Below are 27,042 nucleotides of genomic sequence, written 5' to 3' on the forward strand. Positions count from 1 at the left end.
TGAATGTATATTAATTTGCTGAAAAATATATTACACATTTTATTATTAAATAAATTAAATATTTATTTATTTATGAATAAAATTAAATTAAATTTTAATATTAATATACAATAATATAAAATAGAATTCAATTAAATATTAATAAATGATAAGTAAACAATAACATAAAAATTTAATTTAATTAATTATAAAATATTACTAACTTTATATTTATTTTTGATTTATATTCATATTATTTTTTAATTCAAAATTAATAAATAATATAATATAATGTAATTCGATTAATATGAAATTCAAAAATCATAATTAAATTTTTTTATAACCTATTATGAATTATAAGTATAAAATAATTATAATAAATAATTTAATAAAATAACTAGAATAATTTTAAATAAGTTATAATTAAATTTGTTAATAATTTTATTAATTTTTATAATTTATAAATTTTTTTGAAAATATTTTAAAATATTACCACGAATTTTTAATATTTTTCTTAAAAATTTTTCTATACTCTTTTTTTTTGCCAAATTTTCTTTTCTTTATCTTAAATCTCATTCTTGTTATCGAGCGGTATTTATTATTATTATTATTACAAAACATCGTATCACATATATGTATATATATATATACTATACCATATTTCGTCGTTTTAGAAAAAACATAAAATCAATGTAATGTAATATCTATATTTTTAAAAATAAAGATACATTGTAATTTTAAAAGAGAAATATTAAAAGTATTTAATATATCGTCTATGTGTGCATTCTTGATGTTCTTGCAAGTATAGATGAAACCAAATAATAGAAGAAAGAAAGAAAAAGATAATATAAAAATTAGTGAATCAGCGCCATCTTCAGAACGCCACAAATGAAATGAAATAGAAAAAAAAAAAGAATAGCAAATAGTAACAAAAAAGATAAAGATAGAGTAAAAATTAACTATCAACGCCATCTCTCGAATATCAGATTTCTTCAAAGACGATAAGAAAGATAAAATAGAATAAAAATTAAATATCAACGCCATCTTTTGAATGCTTTTAAAAAGATAATTTTTAAAATCAGATATTTTTGATATTCAAGAAATAGAGCTGACAATTCTTAATCTATTTTTATTTTTTTTGCTACTATTTACCTTACTTTGTATCGAATTTTTTTGTATTTTATTTATAACACTGTAAAGAGATATTTCAGAGATAATTTTCTCTGTTTTATGTTTTTCTCCCTATTATTTGTTTTCCTTGTTTATATTTATTCTACAAAATTTAATACATCAAACAAGAGATAAATATTATAATCAAAAGCCAGTGAAAAAAAAAATAAGAAATTATAACTTTTGTATGATTTAAATAATAAAATGTTTTTACTTTCTATCAAATTTTTATGAAATCATTAATGTCTGTATTGTATAAATATTAACATTTAATATTGTATATTAGCAATATATATAAATAAAATTAGTTTTAACAGTATTATATTTAAATCAATTTTTATAAAAAAATTTCACACACAAAATTGATTTATTTTTTATTTTTTATATATCGTAATAAAAAATACAAATGTAATTTTTAATTTATAAGTTCAATTCATATTTATATGAATCTATTTATTAGTAAATAATCTATGAATATAATATATATAATGTATAGAAATATTTATGAAAAAATATTTATAAAAAAAATTATCTTTAAAATCTTAACTTTAATAACTTTTGCGACCGAATTGAATCTTTTCTGCAATCATCTCTGTCATAAAGAATTAAATATATTAGTCCTATACAAATCTTGTAATTTATCTAATCACAGGTTTCATTTACATCATTTATATTACAGAATAGATATACAAATTTTTTATATCTATGTCTAGTTTGTATATTTAGAGATTCGAAGTAGAGACTTCTATACAAAATCAAACTCAACATAAAAAATTTAATCTTTCGATGATATAAAAAATGATCATCGATAGTAAAATATCGATTGTATAAATCTATTTGTAACCATATTGAATAATCGATTAGTAGTGCCGATAAAATCTTGTTTAAAATGTAATATACACGTGTATTTTTCTTAATTCTTAATTTATATAAAAATAAAAAACAAATAGTACAGAAATTGCAATGGATAATACAAATGTGAATAAAAGTGTTCCACAAATACAAATAAAATTTCTTACTAAACAAAAACAGTATGTATTCATTTAAATTATATTTTATGAACTAAATTAAGAGGTTACTTTATTTTATTTTACATGGATATAATATTATTTATATATATAATATATATTTTTCAACTTTTAGATATGCAGTTCCAGATTTTCCTCTATCAGTTCATACATCTATTGTATCAAATGAATTAAATACTCTTATAAATGAACTTTTAAAGGGTATTATATGATTCATTTTTATATATTAACTTATTATTAAATTAAATTTATTTAAAATGCTTCATGCTTAAAATTTAATTTTAGAATCAAGTGATATAAAAAATGAAATAGAATTTGACTTTTTGGTGTGTTCCCAATTTTTACGTACTTCATTGATTGAACATATAACAGAGAAAAATATTTCTACAGAGGATGTAATAATTATTGAATATGTTGAAAAATATCCACCACCTGAACCTCAAGATTGTCTTATACATGATGATTGGGTATCTGCTATTGCTGTTTGTGAGAAATGGTTACTTTTTTTATTTATTTAAAAATAAGATGTTAAAAATTATTTTACATTAAAAGATATTTTAATAGGATTTTAACAGGTTGTTATGATAATACATTACATATATGGACATGTAAAGGAAAACATCATTTGGTAATTCCTGGACATACTTCACCAATTAAAGCAGTTGCATGGATATCTTTGACTAATGATACAGCTAGTTTTGTTAGGTATAAAATTAACAAAAATAAAACAAGCATTTTCAAATAATTCTTATATTAATTTATTATTTAAGTGCATCCCAAGATCAAACAGCTATAATATGGGACTGGAATATTATGGAAAATTCAGTAGATTGTATTCATGTATGCAGAGGACATGAACGTGGATTAGAAGCTGTTAATATTAATTATGATAAGACAGTAATGGCAACTGGAGCATGGGATACAATGCTTAAAATCTGGTCTACAGGTATTTATGTATTAAAAACAAAATAAGTAATTCATAAAATAATATTTCATTTATGCTTTTAGCTAATCAAGATGAAAATGAAGATGGTGAATCTACTTCAAAGAGATTAAAATCAGAACATGGAAAAACAAGGGTAAATAAAATAAGTGAATATATAAAATATGTTTTTAAATAAAATTAATTATTATGATATTTATTATTATACCATAAAGATACCTAAAAGAACAATGAAAGGTCACAAAGAAGCCATTAGTGGTGTAGTATGGTCAGATAAAATAGAAATTATAACATCTTCATGGGATCATACAATAAAAATATGGGATTCAGAGTTAGGAGGAATTAAACATGAATTGACTGGAAATAAAAGTTTCTTTGATCTTGATTTTTCTCCATTAAGCCACACTATTATAACAGCATCAGCCGATAGGCATATCAGATTATATGATCCAAGATCTACAGGTTTTAAAATCGTTTTTCAAATTGTATTCATTGTAAGTTGCAATGAGATTATATATACATTTTTTTTTTTAGAGGGATCATTGGTGAAAGCAATATTTACTTCTCACACACAATGGGTACAATCTGTAAGATGGTCACCTATACATGAAAATCTTTTCATTTCAGGAGCATATGATAATGATATGAAACTGTGGGATATCAGAAGGTTTAATAATCATAATTTCACAATATTTATGAAATTATGTAAAGATATAAATATTTCTAAAAAAAAATTTAATTTTTTCTTATAGTCCTAAAGCACCATTATTTGATCTTTCTGGACATGAAGATAAAGTATTATGTTGTAATTGGTCAAATCCTAAATTCATGGTATCTGGAGGTGCAGACAACACCGTAAGAATATTTAAATCGAAACATATTATTCATTAATAACAAATTATTTTATAACTTTTACATATAATAGAAAAATGAAATAATCTTCTGTATAACAAATTATTAAGGATAAGTTTTTTTTATAATTTTCATATTTATTATACTCTAAATCAAGCACTGTAATCATTTAAATTAAATAGAAAATTTAATGTTTTGCTGTTGTGAAACATTGAATTATAAAATTATTGTATTCATTGTAAAATTGTAAAATAATCAAAATTAAGATGAAAATTTTAATTGCAACAACATAATTTGAAATAAACTATATAAATGCAAATTAAAATGATGTATAAAGAAATTACAAATATTTTCGTATAAATAAATACATACAATCAATAAAATTAGAAAATATAAAATATAAAAAAATATTGTATATCCTAAGAAAAAGCTCTCTGCATCAAATCAAAATTCGTATTGTTTTTATTTCAAGTTCTTTTTATGTCGTGTTGCTTCTTTTTAATGTTACCCTTGTATTTTACATTATAAAACCATCACTTAATTGACAAAAGAGATCTAGTAATCGTTCTTATACATTGCCATCACTTCAAATTTTTTTTTTTTTTTTTTTTAAGAATTTTGAATTATCTTCATTGCGCATAAATTAAAAACATTTACTCAAAATAGTACAAATCGCATCAGCGTGTAAAATATTAAATGCATTAAGAAAAAGTATTTTCCATTACCAAAAATCGAACGTAGCATATTAATTCTTTATAGTCTTACTTCGCAGAAAACAATTTTATCATCGATTAATATAGAGGCGGACGCTGAATGTTTTATTACAGAATTAGTTAGGATAATGTGGGGGGCTTATTGTTTTAATATTACTTACAAAGGACAAATATTGTTTAATCTATTGCACATGCTGTACTACTACAAATTAACAAGTATAATTTTATTAACTAAAACTTAATTGAGAAGAACGTGATATTTATTTATTTATTTATTTATTTTTTAAATCTTTTCTACTTTTTTATTTTTTTTAATTTGTTAAAGCTCACTCTTTCAGTTTTGGAAAATATCAAAAAACGGTCTCACGATTTTATCATTTTCAACATTGAAAAAGGCATATACAATAGTTGTTACTTGATTCGATAGAAGGCATATATTTTTTTAGTGTTGGAATATGTGTAAATACAGTCACTGCTTTTGTACGAGAGTAAGTTTATTTTACAGACTTTACATTTCGTTTATTCGTTCGCAAAAATGATCGTTCACGCTTCAACACAAAGGAAAAAAAACGAAAATTAATGTGTATATTCCTATTAAAAATTCAACGAAAGAGAAGTATAATGAAAAAAGGATAGAAAAAAAATAATATTTATAAAATTTGGGGATTCACTCTTTATTGAAGACTTCACAATTGTCCTGCTATTAAAAAAAACTTAGGAAAGGAAAAGAAAATGATTCGAATAAATCCCCAAAACAGATCGTTTATTGATCAAAAATAAGGGATGATAATAATTAAGAATTTGATTCTTTCACTTTGAATATACCAAACCATACTTGTAAGTAACTCTAAAAACTGTTCGGTGCACGCTCTACATACAAAGTGTAAGAAGTGTGTGACATTTAGAGCGTGCACACGCAGTGTGCAGTTTACAGTAACAGTGTATTTCTGCAGTCTGTGTCGTGTCATAGGCAGATGGTTTTTTTAAAGTACGCATTATAAATTATGCATACAACCTACACACCACACACTCGTTTCGCACTTTCTCTCTCTCTCTCTCTCTCGCTCTCGCTCGCTCTCTCGCACATCACGTTTTTTTCTTTTGTGTTCACTACTTATATCTCACGTTCTCTCTCGCGTTCTCTGTCTTTCTACCTTTTTGTTTTCTGCTTACATTTTTTCGTTTTTCTCTTCTTTTTTCATGTTTTTTTTTTCTTTTTTAGAAGACCCTATCTATAACCCCCACATTATCTCACACAAAGACTAGCGTTTTTAAACGATCCAAAATAAACTAAGGGCACTTTTAGTGGCTTATGCCCTGTGTTCTTATTTGAGTTTCATGAAAAATCTAATTCTGACCGTTGTTAAACTTTGTTGTTGTTGTTGTTACTTCTTTTTTTTCATCATTTGTATTACAGCACCTATCGACTTCTAAGAGTCCCTATTTCTTAACTAACTATGACACACTTGCCTTAATCTAAAAATTTATTACGTGCTATGCCTCGCCATCTTAAAAGTATCCGAAAACCTAATGTGTGTTCATTTTTTATTTTTTTTATTTTTTCCCCTCCCTTCTTAAACCTCGTTTATAGATGCGAACTTAATGCCTCAACATTATTTTGTTTTTTTTCTTTCTCTCCCTCTATATCCTTTTCGTTTCCTCTTTTTTTTTCCTGAAATTTACGAAATTTTTATTTTCATTATATTATTGGTCGCACACCATATAACAATTATATCCTGGAGAGAAGAAATAAACAAAATTAAGCAGATGATGTTTTTTTTTTATAATTACACGTTACTCATTCTGTCTTATGTCACAAAAAGGAATTCATGTGCAACGAAAAATAAAACGATAGGAGCTAAAATAAAAACGAGGAGTGGAAAGGATATAGTGAACAAATCATAACAAATACCAGGAGAGTCAATTACAAAAAATGGAGCACAGGGATAAATGGAAAAAAATATTCGTTTCGTTATAGCTAAAAAAAAACCTATCTCGTTTAACAATTGTAAAACAATGACTTAAAACCTTGATAAATCTAAGGACTGTACAAGTCAAAGTACGATGATGCACGTCACATTATCAGAACATCATCAAAATCAACTCAGACTCGCTTTTCTTATTATTTTTTTTTTTTTTCGCTTAAGCCGACGTTCGACTAATATTACATTATTTTTTTTTTTTTTTGTTTCGTTACTTAAAAACACCCTACGTTTTTTTCCTTTTTATTCTCATCTTTCTACATCAGCCTACGACTACTAGTTGTGAATCTAATCTAAAAAGAGGCTACGCTAGAAATTCTAGAGAAAGCTTACGGAAAGCAGCGTTGCTTGGAAACTTGTGTTCCAAAAAGAAATTGATTTTCTTTTCGTAAACCACGCCCGGCCAGCCCAAGCACCCGACCCGCGGTGCGCAGCAAGCAGTCCTTACTATTTATATTACAGTAGATAATATGTTGTAGAATAATATATATTTATTATTAATATGAATAGCCAGTCAGTCTTGACGGGTGCGAGGTGCATAGGCTGAACGGTGCCTCACCTGATGCGTTTTCCTTTTTTTTTTTTTTTTTTTTTTTTGTTTTTTTCAACAAGGAGAGGCAGTTGTATATATAACCTAACTATCAGCTAACTATCTATCTAAACTTAATTACTTATCGATTACTTCCTATCCAAAATGGTACCTAACCTATACTCATAATCAACACTAACTACACAACATCTCGCAGTGTCCTCTTTTTTCGCATATTCTATACAATAGGTTACGATGCATTCATTCTTTTCTTTCATTTTCACTCATTTTACTTTCTCTCTTATCTCACGTTCTATTTTTTTTCTCTCATTCAACTTTTTTTTTCCTTTTCACACACATTTTCTTTTTATCCTTCGTTCACGCACTTTCATTCATTCTTTCAAATTTCTTTCACTCTGCTTCTTACATCCATGACTTTCTTCACTCTCTTTTTCTCCTCTCTGCCCGCTCTCCAGTGCGGCTCCGTATCTGCGGGAGCTGGCATTTTTTTTGTCGGCCGAACCATCGTTCTTCCGCTCGGTCAGCACTATAAAAATGCTGCTCTTTTTTGTTTTGGTCGTCACAATAATAATTAGTTATTTAGTACAAGTCTATTAGTAAAATTTTTCAAAATTCACTATTTAATCACATGTGATTTTTGTTGTCAGTCGTGGTGACAATCGCTTGTGCAAACAATTACACACTCGCAAATAGGTTTTCCCTTTCGCTTTTCTTTCGTTCTCTCGCTCTCTTATTCTTTTTTTCTCTCTTAATGCATGGACTCAAATCGAGTAATAATCGGTCTCTTAAAAAATAGCTCATACCATTTTTTTCATCTTTTATCTCTTGTCATCAAATCGTGATGTACCAAAATAAACTAAATATATTATTTACTTCAAGTCTCAACAGTGTAAAAATCTTTCATACTTTAGATGACGTCAATAATAGTAATCATTAATTATAATAATACAGCATATTATTGTAATATTATAATAATAGCTACGATCGCCTCTAACTCTATCTAACTACCTGCCCGCCACTTCGAGCCCATAGCTCGCAATATTTGGTAGAAAGCTTTCTGCTAATCGTTCCTCGACTCGATCTAAGTCAGACAACGTGAAAACTGTACCGGATGTAAAAACGGGCTTAGAGGAACGCAGGAGAGAAGGGTGTTTTTTTCTTTTTCTAATCTTTTCTCTCTCTCTTTCTCTCTTTTTCGAGATATCACATAGATAGAAAATCCTCGATATTTTTATTTCGTTTCTTTTTGTTTCCTCGCGTTCAATCCTCTCGCCTATCGTTCAGCTCCAATCCCATTATCTTTTTCGTTTTCATTTGTAACACGATTTTATTCGTTCGTTCGATATAATAAATTAATTTATACTCTACCTATCATATTCCGTTGTAACAAGCCTACTCTGTTTCTTTCTTTCATTTTCTTTCAGGCGGTGGAAATTATTCTCGGTTTACAATGATCCGCCATTTGATTTCATTTTTTTTCTTCCTAGACTTCATACAGACCGTATAGATGTTTCCGGTCCATCAATCCCATTAGTGGCAACTATACACATACAAAATCTATTCGAATTTGTAACCAAAAAACAAACGTAGTGATATTCAACTGGCTACAACGTAAAAACAATTATATTCTCTTAACTAGAAGATCAAAATTTGGCTCAAGTTTCGCATTTACATACCGACGTAAAAATATATTATAATATTTTTCAGCATATCCCTGTCTAGCGGATTTGTCTGAAAAGGCACAATTCTAAAAAAAATATCTGTATTCACTGTACAATTAAAACTGATATCGATTCGTAGTAACTGTACTCATAAATATAAATCTTCTAAAAAGTACTATGTTCCTTTCCTTCTTGTTACAATAATTACATATATCCTGAAGTTTTTTTTTCTTTTAGAAATAAAGCTTTATTTTTTTCTTTTTCTCTCTTAAAATCTTCATTTCTTTTTCGTCCATAAAATATATTCATTCGTGATTAAAAGAGAACGCGAAAACTGTACTTGTAAAAGTAGATAAAAATCTCCGCATGGCAATACATACATACAATATGTGCCTGGCTTGGAATGTCTGAACGAAACAGAAGAAAACAAAAAGAAATAATCTGATGAGGGTGCAGTTAGTGGATGGGGTGGTGTGTGCTGTTAAGAAAGAGCTCTTTTTTTCATTATTCGAAAAAGAGATATTAATCCATAGCTTCTTCTCTTCGCAGCGCAGCCACCGGCCAGCCAGCTGGCACGAAAGTCCAGTAGGTACTGATTTATAAGTAACTGAATCTGAATTTTATTTTTCTTTATCAACTCTAGCATTTGGAAGTGCTTTTTTTCTCTTTATATTATTATTATTATTATTTCTTGGGAAGAATTCTCCTTTGTATTTCTGAGCAGCGTTTCTTTTATAGTTTACAGTTTTTGTTAAAATATTTTATTCACACTCTCAAGCGTTCAGCTTCAACTTATCATCTCCTTAATAAATGTAATACCTAAAGTTAATCCTGGAAGCCTATTAGCTTGACACTAAACTGTTCGTCGCAGAATATCAGTTTTGTCACTGTCGTAATGATGTGTTGGCATTACAGCGTATGGAGCCGTGCTGGTGCCGAACAATGTAGATGACACGAGCACTCGTACCCCTTTCTTATGACAACATTCATTCTCTAATCGTTGGAAAATATTAACTACTTTCACCTATTTATCTGATGGATAAAATGTATAAAAGATGGCTGGCAAGTCAATTATCATGAGGAAGAATCTTATCTGACTTTATGTAATGTATTTAGTCTCATCTATTCTTCATTAATATAATCCTTCGTATCAACAGGTGTGGCTGTCCTAACTTACATACCCCTCGATGTAATCATATCTAAAATAATATAAAATAAAAAATTGATTCATTTTTAATATATAGCATATAAAAAAACAAATCATTATAAATTATTGTACCTAAAAACCATAGCCTACTTGGGCTGCTGAGCTTGATATTGTTGGTAAGAATCATCAGGAGATGCCGCATTGCTTGTTTGTTCAGAATCACCCAATGGCATGGTATGAATAATGCTAGGAGGATAAGTATAAGGATAGGGATGTGGGCTTGCTGCTATATACTGAAAAATGAAATACAAAAAGAAAATTAATATAAATATAAATTAAATAAAATAGTAAGTAAATATAAATTAATAAAAAATTAGAATTAAAATGATAAAAATACATTACTTACGGAACCAGTGCCAAGATGTAACGTAGACATTTGTGTAGTAAGTTGAGGAATCATACTGTACTGTGGGTTACTGGGATCAGCTGATGGCATCATCTGCAATATGAAATTCTTATTAAATATTTAAGTTTAAATATTTTTAAAATATAAAACGATATTTTAAATTTAATATAAAAAAGAGTATAATAAAAAAAAATTTTATATAATAATTATATCAAAACTTAGAAATTTTGATGATATTGAAAGACTAATATTATTTTTCATATTAAATTATAAATGAGATGCATAAAGAGAAAGAAAACAAAAAATTTGTATAAAAACTCACGTCGACCTGTTGCATATGTGGAGGGGCAGTCTGCACCAAATAAGGAGTCACCCAAGGCGTTCCTGGTACACTATAACCAGGTAAAGCTTGACCATAATGACGACTATATTGTGTTAAAGTAGCTGCGGGTAGCATATGAGTAGCTGCAACCCCATTTTGACCAACACCACTTGTATCATAATTCAAAGTCATGTTCTGTGAAAATTATACACCATAAATATTAAAATTGTATACAAAAATATTATATTTATCGTTTTTTAAATAAATAAATTACCTCTCCAGTTTCTCTCCATATTGTACTTTTGTACAATGATTTTTTTTTATTACCACCATCTGCAAATTTCACCAATAAAGGATCTTTAGCCCCTTGTAATGCTTTTCCATTAAACATCTGAATTATCTGTTCACATTTTTCTTTAGATTCCATTCTAAAATATATGTAATATAGAATATTAATAATTTTACATATAATAATTAATAACAATTAATAATTATCTTTTAAATAGACATTAACCTTGCAAATCCAACACCTTTACTCTGTCCAGCAGTATCGCGCAATATGCGCGTTGAAATAACTTGTCCATACTGAGCTAGTAAACCTTCAACATCATTTTCTTTGAAGCTCAGTGGCAAATTTGCAATATATAAATTGGTGGGGTCTTGCTCCTGTTGCTGAGAAGAGAGTAAAAGTACTATGCAACTTATTGTAGTACACTCCTGGATTTATTTTTATATTTATGTGTATATAAATATCAAAAAAATTTCATATCTATCATTTTAACATTCACAATCAAGATACATATATTTATATATTTTTATATAATTATAATTACAAATGAATGCACAGACGAGATATCATTATAATAAAAAATCAATAATTACAATAAATATCATTACAATTGTTTCACATTAGTTTAAAAAATAGATATTTTAGTTTAGAATTTTTATATTTTATCATATTTTTTAAAAAAATTTAATAGAAATTGTTGATTTGTTAAAATATTAAATAATATATTTTCATTATACATACACATTTTAACATGGAATGTTAAAATGATAATTCAAAATTAAATTCCATATCAATGTAATAATGCAAGAAATTTGAAAAACTAAAATTTTATAAATAATTTTTATAAATAAAAATATTTCATATATAACTGGTTGATTTTCTAGAAAAAAAAAACAAAAAATTGTATAAATCTACAATAAGATACTAAAAGATATAGATATAAGACTATGAAATTATAATTATTTTAATTTAATATTAAATGTATACAAATAAACACAAATACTCAAAAAGATTTATTATTAATTAAAATAATTATTATTTTTGATATTAGAAGATTATCATGCTTCATGACATTATTTTTACCATGGTTTTATGATGGTTCTCTAAATTTGCTTTATGGATGCTTAAAATTAGAACTAATGTTGATATCAAATATATTTGATATTTATATGCAAAGCATGCTCACACGCATTTGGTTTTTCATAACATTTTTTTTTATTAAATGGTATATAAAACTTAAAATTTATACTTATTACTATTCTACTAAAGTTTAATAATACATAATAATAATAACTTAAAATCAAAAAATAATAGATTTATAAAAAATTACAATAGTGAATCTCGCCTGTGCATACATTGTTTATTTAACATGAATAATCAATTTTTTTATTTCAAAACACATTTATTATTAATTTTTTTAATTAAATCATTTGTATTAAATCTCAATAGTCTTTAAAATTTTTTTTAACTAATAGTGTAGAATTTATTTATAATATTAATATTTTTTATAATTTAATTGAAATATTAAATATTTTCTATATGTATAGAATTAAATTTTTTTTTATAGAATATTCATATATATTTTTTTTAATCAAATTGTCTTTCCATTACTTCTTACATATTTTTATTTTAATAATCATTTATTCTTATTATATCTTATTATAAATACTATAAATAATGCAAGCTAACTAATCATTTATAATAAACAATACTGAAGATAACCATTCAAAGCATTAATAGAATTTCGATCACATATGACACACTGTTGGATACAAGCATGACAAAAAAGCACAGGCATGTTCACATATATACAATTATATCATGAGATAGAAATGAAAATGAGTCAAATTATCTCATAATGTTATTAAAATATATAATTCCAAAATATATGCACATACATATACATGTGTTCATGCTCAAAATTTTTCTTGCTTACGATTCCCATATAGAGAACAAAAAGACAAAAGATATATGTACATTTAATTAGAATTCAAATTTGATATTTATGCACCCTCAAGCATATTTTGAGATCCACCATTTCTCTCAAAAATCAATCAACTCTACAGTTACTTGAATATACTTATACTTTACGACAATTTACTTCAATCTTGCGAATGCATTAAAACAAAAAAATAAATAATGAAAACATTATGATATAAGCTAAGCTCATGGCATCAATATACATGTATATATATTTCTTTATTATTCTTTTTAAAAATATAAAATACATATACATATATATATATATATATATGTACATACACACATTCGCACACACGCGCGCGTGCGTGTATATGTGTGTATGTGCACATATATGTATGATAACACCATAATATAATTTAATGAATTTGTATTTCAATAAAATGATTTAATTGATCAAGTGCGAATGTGTATAAAGGATTTCGAAGATATACTATGAATCACAAAAAATATAACAATATAAAATATAATGAATTGTTCTATAACTAAAATATTTTAAGCAATTATTAAGAATTTTAGAAATTCCTAAATACACATCCTAAACTTGTTTGGTGTGCTGGTTACAATTTATTAATCAAGCCAAATGTATCAATCAAAAACAACCAACACCCCAGGATTAAGATAGCACCTGATCTTTGCATAGCATTACTAATTAGTAAGTAAATACCATGTATCCTGAATACATTTAATAATCAGTATATTATTTAATTATATCATATCACATGCGACTGACATCATCACAACTGCTGATAGCACCCCGTGCTTTTACCACGGCCAGATTAGAAGAAACATACCAAGTTAGTTTTTTTTTTTAGCAATAAAAACAGAAATCAATATTTTTTGTTGAGAATATGAGTATTTAGATATGAATAAAAAAGAAATTCAAATTTAAAAAATTTTTAAATCAAATGAATAAAAATTCTAATATTTATACATTATTAAAATAAAAGACAAACATATAGCAATAATAATTTTATTTGACAGATTGCAAAAAAATAAAATAAAATATTTTGTATTTTAATTATAATACTGTATATACTGCCATAATTGAAAGCAATTTTAATAAATTATTCTAAAGAATTTTAGAATTTCTTTTAATATGACAATAAGCTATCAATCGTTTTTAATAGAACATAAACATAAATATTTAAGTATATTAGAATAATTTGCTAAAAATTTAAATTAATGCTTAAATAAATGCAATCTTAAGACACGAATGTATTGACATAGCAGTATCAGCAATTTGTGGCCGAGGTACAGCAACAAGCATTGATAGTTTGAAAGGTATATAAGATAGAATGATAGATAGAATTGGTGAAAACTAGAGATTTTCAGACAAGTGAGATAGGTTCTGGGGAGAACTTTATATCGTTTCTATATACCTCAAATTATGCATAATTGCCTGCTACTATATTTTCACTGATAATACAATTTTATGAATATTACTATACAAATGTTAATAATTCTATTACCTATATAGATATTTATACTATAAACAAGATTTTATTATTTATAATTTTTCTTAATTTTTTTTTATCAATGAAAATATAATTCATATATGAAACCACCCCTCTAGTAGCATGTTTTTTTATCTTTAAAAAAATTTCAGATATATAAAAATTTTACATTTTTTTTATAATTTTTTTTCCCTTCTCACTTGTCAATAAATTTAATTACTTTAATTTCTTTTCATGAAACTTATCATTTTTTTTTTATCTAACATTTCTATATTATTTTTACAAGACGCGAATTAAAATACTAAGAAAAAGAATCTTGTCAAATTGTCAAGATATAAATTTTATGCATTTCTAGAGGGGCTGAAAGCAGAGCAATGATGCCAATACGATGATGCCATGTTTGTCTTCCAGTTATTATTATAGAATTGAATTTAATAATTTTTAACGAATTTTTTAGAATAAATTATAGTTATATTAAATATTATTTTAATAAATATAATTTTTGTAAAATTTAAAAATATAATAAAAGTAACAACAACGTACTGAAACAAAAGTATCAATATTTATTATTTCATTAATATTTATTATATGTGATAAAAAAATTAATAATTGATTAACTTTTTTCATATAATTAACAAAATAAATATTTTATTTTAGTAATATAAAAATTTATTTGTTCATTTATTAATTTTTAATGATTTATAATTACAATTATATTATTATTATAGTTATTAATATTATTATTACTATCTTGAATATGTGTATTTAAAAAATTAAAAATAATTATTGAAAGACAATCATGATATCTATTGTGATTAAAACTCTAATATTTTTTATCTAACATTTTATATGATAAATAAAGTATATGAAAGTATATACTGTGTATATATATTTATCATAGTAATACAGGAATAAAAATTTTTTCAAATTAATGGTATTTAATAATTTTATATTAATGGAAGGACAAAGTATTATAATAATAATCAAATATAATGTAGATAGATTTGGGATCATAGAAAAATAGAAAGGTAGAAATAGAAAATGAAAAAAGGAAAAAGAAAATTAAAAATAGAGGGGAAAAGATAAAGAAAGAAAAGAAAGAGAAAAGAGGAGTTTACTGTTACTCTGGTATTACTGTACTTGCATGCACAACCAACGTACACTGGGCAGTCTAGGGAGCAACCAGATACCCACTTTCGCCATCTGCGCTTGGATGCCCTTGGCGACCAGTGCTTTCACAGCACCCTCTGCCGCCACTGGTGATTCAAAGTCTACAAATCCATAACCTATAACACAAAAATTATAATACCAATTAATAAAACTAATTTTTTATAAATTGATAAATAATGAATGACAAAAAGAGAACATAATAAAAATCTAATCACCTTTACATTTATTTGTATTTTTATCCAAAATTGCCTTTGTAGACGTAATAGTTCCATATCTGCAAAAACACAATGTATTAGAAACAATATACTTTTCTATTAGAAATATTTTTATTTAATTGTAAAATTATATTAATAATTTATTATATTGTATTAAAAATATTATTGTTTGATGTAAATGATTTTCATATTTTAAGCAATATAATAATATATAAAATTCTGATTACACGAGTTACTTACTGAGAACACATGTTAACGAGATCCTTGTCAGTAGTGTTTTGGTTGAGGCCACGAATATATAAATTTGTTTTTGACAACTGTTCTGCTTGCTGTCCTTGTATAGCATTATTGCTAAGACTTGTGCTCATTGTCCCACTTCGACTGCCGGTAGCACTGCTAGAACTACTATTAGTATTAGCTGGAGAGGAGGCTGTAGGCACCCTTTGTCCACCATACTGTAATATATTTGAAAAATCTTTTAAGTTATTATTAACATTTATTATAATATAATGGATATATATATATAAAATATATAAAAAATAGTAAATTACATTTTATATTATTTTATAAATATATAGATTCATACAAGTCTTTTTAATGATTAAATGCGAAAAATATGTAATCATATTAATAATTAATAATTGTTAAGGATCAAAACAATGTTATACAACATATAAAGAATAAATAATAGATAAAGAATAAGATAAAGAATTAATAGATATATATCATTAAACAATGTAATTGAAAGTATTTAAAAAAAAAACGTAATTTAAACTTTGAGAAGAAAGGACATCGAACGTAATAAAATAATAAAAATTATAAATATTTTATTTAGCCCCACCCAGCAAGAAAAAAGATTAAAGCTATCAAAATACAATATATAACAATCTTTTTTTTATATTTTCTATTTAAATTTTATTGAATGAGTCGGTATATTATAAAGAATAAAGTAAAAAAAAAACGAATATCTATGTCTCATTTTTATGTAAATACATATATATATATATATATATATATATATTTTCAAGTGTCGAAAAGATACATTATAAATCAAAAAACAAAGAACTTTCAATGAAAGATAAAAAGAACGAATAATCAGAAAAATTTGCACATTGTTTCTATAAGAACTGTCTGCTACGTTGTCATGGCCCCACCCGGTTTAAGAAAGGGTTAACCCTTTCGCTGCGCAAATCCTAACTTTTGTGTTGTCTGCACGCGTATTTCTCTAATAAAATCATAATTATTTTATTGAAACTCTTTCTATAGAAGTAAATTCATGATAAAATCTAAATCATTAAATGAAACACATATATTTCAACTACAGTTTATAGGTTACCTTGTTGACCGCACGAAACATGTAAGACATTTGTGCTACCCAATTCTCCAACAATCATTCTCAACAACCACCATTCTCTTACAATCAACTTGCACGTAATCCAATAAGGAATATCAACCCTTTTGTTTTACTATAAAATAATCAAATTTACCAAACAATTGAAAAATTAATTTATCATTTTTTAAATTTAAATTTCAATATTCTTCTTTCAGAATAAAAAAATGAAAAAATTAAAATAATATATCAATTATTTTTTTAAAAAATTCGATTACATCTGTATAAATAATAACCAATTTATTAATATTAAAAATACTTAAAAACCTATATGTTCATGTCTATATAATGATTGAAAAAATTATACCATGTGCAAAATGAAAACGACTGGTTATAGGAAAAATGGCATGTTTCCAATCCAATATAAAGTTCGAGTTGGTCAGGAATGAAAAGGAGAGGAGGACTTACCGACGCGTGCTGTGCGTAGGTGGCGGTGGCGTAAGGATTCGCCGTAGGCGGTAGTTGCTGTGCTCCGACGGGCATCTGGCCGGCCGCAGCTGCAGCCGCTGCGCTTGGATACCGCGTGTACGGTGGATACGCTGCCGCCGCAGCCGCAGCCGCAGCCGCGTGAGAGGGCGGCGCTGCGCCCCAAGCCGCGGCACCGCTCGCACGATACTGCACCGGGTTCCCGCCTCGTGGCCCGCCACCAGTGTTCCCCTTCAATCCGTGCCCGCCTCCACCACCGCCACCGCCACCACCACCACCTCCGCCACCGCCGCCACCACTCGCTGGACCTACACCGACGCCACCACCCGTAGCGCTACCGCCACTACCGCCGCCTCCACCACCTCCACCGCCGCCACCACCGGCGCCACCGGCGTTTCCATTGTTAGCACCTACATACGTCGGTCTTGGACCGTTTGTACCCTGAAACGTAACAAACAGGTTAATTTGATCATCTTCATTGAAAGATTCTATTTATCGATTTATCTGTATCTTATGAAATATGAAAAGAAAACAATTACTTGATTTGCAGGATATTTGATTATTTTATTTAAATATTCATCATTAATAAAAACCAACATGCAAATCGAAACCTTTCAATAGAACAAGATTCCATAATTATGATATTTTATATATTGAATATAATTGATTTTTTTGTTTTTATAAAAATGTTTATATTTAACTATTAATTGCTAAAAATAAATAATAAGATTATAAAATCAGATCTGATAAAATATTTATAATATATATATAATAAATCATTAGAACAAAAAATTTTTCAAAATTAAGAATAAACAAATTCTAAAATATTTTAATTCATTTGTCAGAAATCTTCAAAACGCATAATTTATTATTTTGCATAAATAAAAATTTTAAAAGTTCAATTTTTTCAAGTGCTTTCAAATTAACTAATTTTTTTATATTATAAAAAATAATTGGACGAAGCAGACAAAACTATACAAAGAGTAATAAAAAAATTCGATAACAGTAATATTATCTTACGGATCAATAATAATGATTTTTTTATTTCATAAAAAAAAATGTACCTAGAAGATCTTCATCGAATTTAATCACAATCACAATACCACACAAATCTTTTTAGATACGGTTGGTCTCTAAATTTAGCCCTGCAGTACAGGAATACAGAACGTGCAATCGTAATTGAAAGCATAGTCACATAAAGCGTAACATTTGTCAATATGACAAAATATAGTAAAATTGAAATCATCATTAGAGAAATTAATGCGAGTATTTCAAGAGATATTCATGGTAATTGTCTTTTTTTAGTAAACATGCTGAGAATGACCAACTTTTACAAAAAAATAATAAAGTTTATATTTCACTTATATAATAATAAGAATTATTATTTGTGATAAAACTAATTCTTGATAACATTTATCATTATAATCATTTCTATGCTAATTTTCCTCAATATTTTTAGAATAAAAATTGTTACACTCGCAAATAATTCTACGTAACATAATATGTATATACACATATAAGCGTACAACACACTCAACGCTACTATCCTAATTAGAATCATTTGCACAGCAAATTCATGTTAGTTAATGTTTTTAGTAAACATATTACAGCGACTCTTGTAAGTCTGCGTATTAGCAGTAAGCACAATCAGTTGGTCACTTGCCAGATAAATTTGTTCACAAATAGGCCTTAATTATAATATATAGATTCAAAATTATTTACAAAACAAAAAAGAGGAAAATTCAAAGATTAGTCTCAAAATGTGTCTAGTTAAAATCATTAAATCTGAACATATGTTGAAGCTATCATAGTATTTTTTTACAAATGAATTTTTTTTACAATTTTACAAATATTATTATATGGAGATATCTTTTTTCTAAAAAATATTTTATTAAATGTTTTATTAAATTGAAACATTGAAATTTTTGATATCGTTTAAATAAAATTCAAAGAAGCAAAGAAATACTTATACTTTCGTTAAAATCTTATAATATTTTCGCTAGAGTTAGTCTCAATTAACACAATATTCTCGGTATCGTAACACTAGATGATGCTAACATACAAATATTGTGGTAAATTTATAAAAATTTTGTTCGTAAGTAATACTTTTAATTTAATTTCTTTTGTTGAATTATTTCTTAAATATTTTATTTTATCCAGATTTTATTTATGACAAAATTATACATGATATATAAATTTCAGATTTGAATTAATTGATTTTTAAAAATTTACCAGTTACCAAAATCTTTCATTATTAAAAATTATATTTGTAATTTCGTTTGATATATATTAAATCTTTGTTACAAAAATATTTCTAATTTTTCAAGATATTTCTAGATACGATATATATTTAATTTTTTAATTGTTCTTTTACCAATGAAGTTTATAATTAAAAAAAGATGAAATAATAAAATAACATATATAATTAACATTAAATAGCATATATATATAATATATATATAATTTTAATTATAATTCATTTGCATAAATTAAAATGTTTCTTAAAGTGATATTACTTGAAAAATTTGATGTTTATCAAATCAATTTTTTTTTATCAACTTATCTTGCAACATATATTCACGTAAAAACGAATTATGTATATATATGTATGTAAATATATGTATATGAATGTGAATTGTAAGTATTTGTAAGTGATTGTAAGTATACGTTTTATCTATCGTGCTTGACCTCTGCGAAATTGTACCATCAAATAATAATAGTGCAGAAGTTTCATTATAAATGATTGTAAACGCGTTTCTCTCATTCGACTCTTGTTCATTTCTTATTGACGTAAATTCGAAACACCATTATGATTACTTATGTAACGATAAGATAACATTTTGCTTGAAACAAGTTTCAACCGCAATTAATGAAAACTTCATAAGGATTCTTCAACAAGATATTTTTAATATATATAATACTCCAAGAAAAATATCATGTAACTGAAGAAATTTTATATTTAATTCCTATTGTAAATATTTAAATATAGCAAATTCTTTTATTTTCTCTAATAGAAAATAAATTTAATAAATTTTAGAATATAAAAATATTTGTTTCTTATCATCTCTGCATGATAATTATAAATATTACAATATATTTTTCAAACTATATAACTAATTGATAACTAATTAAAATTTATTTTTTGAAAATTATTATCTAAAAAAAATGTAGAAAAAGAAATCTAAAAATAGTCTAATTTTTCTTGAAAATTACAAATAATTTTACTATAATTTAACTATAATAAATTATAATTAATTATTATTATTTACTATTTATTATTTTTATTTTATAATATAATATAATATAATTTCCTTTAAAAAATAAAAAACAATATAACAATCAATCTATCGAAAATAAAAATGCATAATTTTTTTCATAAAAAAAATAAAATATTATTCATTCGCAATATCATCATAATTATTAGATGAATGATTTTTTATTGAAATAATAAAAATAATAAAAAGTTATCATTAAAAATATTTTCTATAGACAATTGATTGCCGAATAGTATCAAAAATAAATCGCCATTGCAATCTAAAAGGATTTTTCTTCTGATGGAGCGGCCGCCATTACATCTATCGCAATTGCAGGACAGGCCTTTCCAGGACTTTCGAGCGCGTTGCATTCCAACCTCTTTAGAAAGGCTTCACTCGTTGATTTGCATTTTTGGCATAGTTGTGATAACACAATTTATAGTTCGTGGAGGAATGAGACGAAAGTCGACTATAAAGGAAAGGAGAGATGAGAGAGAGAGAGAGAAAATAGTATAATCGGAAATTGATACCTGAAAATCACGATTATAAATCAATTATCACAAAATTTGAACCTTGTTGTTTCCAATACTGCTTACCGATTTTTTTCCTTCTTTTCTTCCCGTCTTCCTTTCCTCCTTATTAACACATGTTAATAGAAATTTTATTTCATATTACTATACGAACTTCTTGTTTTTAAAACTTTGTTAATTTAATACATGTTTTCTAGATATACAAAACATTGATAAGAAGGAAGTGTTAATAGATCAAATCTATCGGAAACCGCTTATCGATACACTCGTGTGTCGACTCTGCTACTTCCTGCATTACCCACTAACTTTCAGTTTGTTCTTTTTTTATTCATGTGACATTAAATGGAAAGAAAGACCGGTTGAAATGGAAAATAATTATAAACTTTATGATATGTATAGATTGTATTAAAATCAAATTTGTTTTTATTAATCTTGTCAGATTTCTCGCATTTGAGTTTTATAGATATTTACACAAATAGATTAATTAGCTAATTTAATATCATTGAAGTTTATCATTATCATTGAATAAATATACTATTTTTCTATTAAGATCAGATGAAAGAATTATTTAAAATTAAATTATATTTACATATTTGTTATCAACGACGAGAAAATTATTTATAATAATATTTTGTCATGACAGATGAAAATCAGAGTAAGTCTCAAAAAGTTTCGAATTATCTTATTCCCATCGCTAGATACGGTGTACGTTACAATGATACGCAGACGTGGTAAGCAGGAAGTGGCATCCGGTCGGTACATCACGATACCCATTTCACACGTCGTTCTCTATTTCGCAGTGACCAACGGCCACGTTGTCTGCATGCCGTTCAATTGAACCGGCGGCATCTACGGGTAAATCGTCTGTCTCGTTATCGTTCCGTTAAAGTATTACAATGCCAATCCTCCATTGTCATCATAAGACTTCCACGCATTCATCTTTGGAGTCTTGTACGTGGTTCTACCCGTATGTTTTCCATTCATCGTTACGGATCTTCATTGATGTTAATTGTTGATACGAAGAGAAATATGTTACATGTATATCTGTTTTAAAATTAGTATGATATCAACAGTGATATTATATTGCTCGAAAGAATGATGTTAGTTTTATGTGATATATATATATATATATATATATAGGATGTTATTAGTTCTCATTATTTTTTTCATTAAGTTATACATTTGTAAGTCAATTTTAAGTTACTAATGATTTAAAGAAAATTTTTTAAAGAAAAGAAATTGCTAGAAAATTTGAAAATAGTTATAATATATAGTTATTAATATCATCTCAAATAATTTAATAGTTGCATTTTCTATTTTATAAATGATAATTAAAATCCGTTAAATCCGATTCTATCTAATTAACAAGAAGTGAAGTTGAACACGTTATGAAATGAATATATTTTCTTCCTCGATGAATCTCAATGGCATTATTATTGATATAAGTTCGCAAACTTCTCGTGATTAGCAGCGACAAGATAAATGTTACATTTACTATAAAACCTTAACATGAGATATAAAACTGAATAATTATAATATATAGAGTATGTTAAATTTTAATCTGTTAATTAAAAAATATCATAAAATTAAAATCTTTAAATTTTAGAATAATTTCTGTCTTTAATTAAATATAATTTTTGTCTTTAAAAAAATCTATTTAATTTCAAAATTCTTAAAAATTCTTAATAAATATTATTTATTTATTATTAATTATTTATGCTATTAATTATTAACAACAATATTGTTTATCTATTTTTCTTATATTGTATATTTTTACATTGTACTTGATGTTATTAATTTATTATCAATATTATTTGTTCTTATTTATACAAAATAAATTGAAAATAAGACTAATTTAATTATAAATTGTGCTATATTATATAATGAAATTTTATTTATCAATAATCTCATTTCATATAAAATGATTCTATTATGAATAAAAAAGCAAACATATGAAAAATATTAAATTTTTAGTTTAAATTATTTAAGGCAAATTACTAATTACGATAATATTATCGTAAATTTCAAATATTTGGAGAATTTTTTGATTATACAAAATTAATGATTTTATAGCGAACTTATATTATCATCTTACTATTATCATCTATTCCATACATTATTTTTTGAATATTTTTTTAAAGATATATTTACTCTAAATCATTAATTTATTAAATGAAATTTTGACTTTATATTCATAAATATTCATAGATAAAATATTATTTTCCTGTTTCCTGAATTAAAAAGAAGTTGTCTTAAAATTAAAACGAATAAGATGATCAATGCATGAAACAGAAACAAAGAGAGAAGAAGTACAGGGATCGATGATTCTTTCTTCTTATCAGAGAGGCGTGACTGCACGAGGTCACTGATAAATGATAATAATGGGAATTTTTATCGAGTCGTCCAGTATATGTGAAACTACAACTTTCATAAATTACTTTCTAAAACAGTTTTCTACCTTTTTTTTTATTAATCTGTTTTATTGAGTTATTGATATTTTTGAATTCTAATTAATAAAAATAATAAAAATATTTTAAAAAAGAATATATAAATGAATATAATAAATATATTATTTAAAAAAAAAGATAAAAATGATAAGAGAAAAAATATATTAAAAAGTTAATTTTTAAAAAAATTATTGATTATTTACCATTTATTTTCATATAAATTTATTTTAACTAATTTTTTAAATCTTTTGATTGCATTATTCAAAATTTATTAAAGTTTCTGAATAAAATAGAATTTTATATAAATCAAAATTGAACAAATAAATATGTTTCATTTAAAGATAATTAAGATTGTAATCTTAATTTACACAAAATATTTTAAGCAAGTAATATTCATTTTATTAATTTATTAATAAAATTATAGTAATATTCATTTATTAATTTCATTAATAATTTTTATTTATTATTTTTTAAATATCATTTATGTGATATATTTCTTTTCTTCTTTTGAAAGCGTCAGTATTGTTTTGAAATATAATATAAGTTGGCATAATCAAACAACAGATTTATGAAAGATCTCTTGATGAACAGTTTTATATATATATATATATGTATTCATCATATTTGAAAGCGTATAAATTTGTATTAATAAACTTACAATATTTATAGCCATTTAAAAGCTTCAATAATTTATTAAAATAATTTGAAATAATTAATAAGATTTACAGAATGATATTGAATGTATTTAAATCAGATTTTTTATCTCATTGATTAATTATTTATTGAATACTGTTTGCCATTAGAAATTTATTTCAAATTTTCAAAATAAAATGAACAATTGCTAAGAAATTACAGTACAAGACGAATTAAAAGACAAACAATCTCACAAAATATGGTTTGGACTGAACTTTCTTTTATGTTAATATATCTCAAAGCAGGTCCTGAGAGGAATCAGGATGTTCTACATACATATTATACAGACAACATCAGTTGTACGATCTCGCATGAATGTTACGCTCTATTAGCAAACGGATTCGTGTTTCAAATACGATCAAATTTTTTCTTTTTATTGAGATCAGAGGAAGCTACCAAAGATTCATTATCAATAAGAATAAGATTATTTGATAAATTTTTATAAAAATACTATAGTTTAAATATTTTCTCTTGGAATTAGTAAATAAATTAATAAAATAAAAATTAATAATTTTTATCGTTTGATTTTTCTACAGGATACATTAAAATAAATAAAGATTAATAATACACACTTTTCTTATATCTGTTTTGCAATTTTCCAAATTTCAAATGAAAATCACAAAAAATATGATCTATTATAAGTATAACAAAATAAATTTCTGTATATCTTTGGAAATTCTTATTTTTAATGATATCGCGATTTTTTAATAGAATCAAAATACGATAAATTTGAAATTATTTTTTCAGATATTTCTATATAATATAAAAATAAATTTAGCACATAATAATCAATGTATACAGGTTTAATTGAATCTTTGATCAATGTACAACAACAAATTTAAATTTGTCATAAAAAATAGTTATAGAAACAAGTAGATAAAGTAGGCCATGATAAAGTTCCGTGCGTTAGAACTGCAACTCGCTTTAATTCCGTTTACTGCTTCACGGCCAAGATACATACAGTCAGTGAACATAGTAACAGATAGACAGGTACTACTCTCACGCAGTGGCGCAGAATTTGATTTTTATTAAAATCGTTAATTCCATATATAAATTCATTTTTTTTTCTATCAATTCTGCTTTTTGCAATTTATTTAATCAATTGTCCAAGTACCAATGTCCAAGTAGAGTACCAATAACGTTGATTCATTAACTGACTTATAATTCACAATTTATATTTAATGAAATAAATTTAAAAAATTTGTATTATTCTAATTATTGTATTCGATTCAATAATTAGAAAAATTAGAACATCTAGAACAAAAGAAATCATTGAAAAATGCTTGATATATTTATTTATTACTGTTTCAATTGATACGTCACTGAGTATTCACGCGGCGCTAGCGTGTATGTATCTAGTGATAGGATTAATATCTTCATATGCATGCCTCTTAATAAAAATTTTAACTTTTGATATAAATATCATAATATAAATCACATAATATATTTTTCTGAATTTATTATTATTTTGAATACTTACATTTTATATTTTTATGTACATATAATTTCTAATATTAAAATGAATTTAATCAAAAATACGAATGATTGATATCTTATTTAAACTCAATATACTCGATATTTAGATACAATAATAAAATCAATAACATAGAAAAAAATCAATAAAGTTTCATTAATTATATTTCCCAAAGAATGAATCGAATATAATCCTATCGCTAAGCAACGACGAATGCGCGTGGATGCGCATGCGCATGCGCATATAGCTTTTAATGGCCGAGAGAGGACGGGAAAAGAAATGTAGCAGTGGGGAGCAGGTAAGAGGGAACTAGTTGTTAGGCTCGCTCATCCCTCTGCAAAAGAGTTCCTCTTTGCCGGCGCATACCGGACATTCCGTTTCTTCACCTTGAGAAGATTCGTATACTATGGACTCACGTAACATACTATGACATGTTTCTTTAATATTTCATGAAGATATAAGCATATATTCATATATATATATGTGACTATTTCTTATTATTTCGCTTTTGTAGTATATTTTGATAAATTTTATAAATATAATCACTTAGTTATACATTAATAGAAAAAGAACTCGATCAAATCGATATTTTAAAATGGAGATTGAAAATAGAAACTATATCTTCTCTATGTAAGACTGTACATTTCCTAACAGCATATGTGTTTGAAAACGTTTATAAACTTGGTAATTGAGGACAATTTCCACGATACTGAATGAGCTATGGAATATAAAGTAGGATTTCACACCGAAGAACACAATTAATTACTTTCAGATCGTTGTACGCGCAAGGTCGACTTCGAGGCAAGCAAGTATAAAATACCAACACGTTTACCTTCCGATTGACCGTGTTCTTTCAAGTACAAAATGCATGAAGATAATATATAAGAAGGTCATAAAAATCTGATGTATAATAAAAATTTGATTAGAATTCGATAAATTTGATTGTTTTATTGATAGTAGAAAT

At 25.5% G+C, this 27,042-nt stretch overlaps 2 protein-coding genes across 12 annotated transcripts in view; one reads left to right on the forward strand and one right to left on the reverse strand.

The window, feature by feature from the left end:
• Positions 1–1,693: 1,693 nt before the first annotated feature.
• Positions 1,694–4,297, forward strand: LOC100868148 (ribosome biogenesis protein WDR12 homolog). 2 transcript variants are annotated; one of them, XM_086909349.1, is made up of 9 exons: positions 1,694–2,180; positions 2,293–2,378; positions 2,463–2,673; positions 2,742–2,882; positions 2,948–3,123; positions 3,186–3,256; positions 3,336–3,614; positions 3,748–3,787; positions 3,873–4,297. In XM_086909349.1, the coding sequence occupies exons 1-8, from the start codon at positions 2,113–2,115 to the stop codon at positions 3,766–3,768; spliced, it is 1,053 nt and encodes a 350-aa protein (XP_086765475.1). In that variant the 5' UTR covers positions 1,694–2,112; the 3' UTR covers positions 3,769–3,787; positions 3,873–4,297. The 2 variants fall into 2 exon arrangements, with proteins under 2 accessions (XP_086765475.1, XP_003698862.1); XM_003698814.4 differs by having other exon boundaries at positions 3,336–3,582; positions 3,655–3,787.
• A 3,522-nt stretch (positions 4,298–7,819) lies between these two features.
• Positions 7,820–27,042, reverse strand: part of shep (RNA binding motif single stranded interacting protein alan shepard) — a 32,741-nt gene continuing 13,518 nt past the window's right edge. Inside the window, exons 2-11 of one of the 10 annotated variants that reach the window (XM_086909342.1) lie at positions 17,663–18,121; positions 16,105–16,319; positions 15,865–15,923; positions 15,620–15,765; positions 11,268–11,425; positions 11,028–11,181; positions 10,754–10,948; positions 10,432–10,524; positions 10,158–10,318; positions 7,820–10,077 (exon numbers count right to left, since the gene is read on the reverse strand). In XM_086909342.1, coding sequence (XP_086765468.1) covers positions 10,172–10,318; positions 10,432–10,524; positions 10,754–10,948; positions 11,028–11,181; positions 11,268–11,425; positions 15,620–15,765; positions 15,865–15,923; positions 16,105–16,319; positions 17,663–18,121 — 1,626 coding nt within the window. In that variant the 3' untranslated portion in view covers positions 7,820–10,077; positions 10,158–10,171. Of the gene's footprint in view, positions 10,078–10,157; positions 10,319–10,431; positions 10,525–10,753; positions 10,949–11,027; positions 11,182–11,267; positions 11,426–15,619; positions 15,766–15,864; positions 15,924–16,104; positions 16,320–17,200; positions 17,314–17,662; positions 18,122–27,042 lie in introns of those variants that run through there. The other 9 variants (XM_031920069.2, XM_031920064.2, XM_031920068.2 and 6 more) reach the window with 9 other exon arrangements.

Source organism: Apis florea, unplaced genomic scaffold (assembly GCF_048593485.1).
Source record: "Apis florea isolate Af1SG1 unplaced genomic scaffold, ASM4859348v1 contig_3158_pilon, whole genome shotgun sequence".
In the NCBI taxonomy this organism is placed as follows: domain Eukaryota; kingdom Metazoa; phylum Arthropoda; class Insecta; order Hymenoptera; family Apidae; genus Apis; species Apis florea.

Coding starts and splice junctions, on each gene's coding strand:
- LOC100868148 (XM_003698814.4), top strand. CDS start 2,113: ATGGATAATACAAATGTGAATAAAAGTGTTCCACAAATACAAATAAAA. Junction 2,181..2,292: donor TTTCTTACTAAACAAAAACA/GTATGTATTCAT, acceptor TTCAACTTTTAG/ATATGCAGTTCCAGATTTTC. Junction 2,379..2,462: donor TATAAATGAACTTTTAAAGG/GTATTATATGAT, acceptor ATTTAATTTTAG/AATCAAGTGATATAAAAAAT.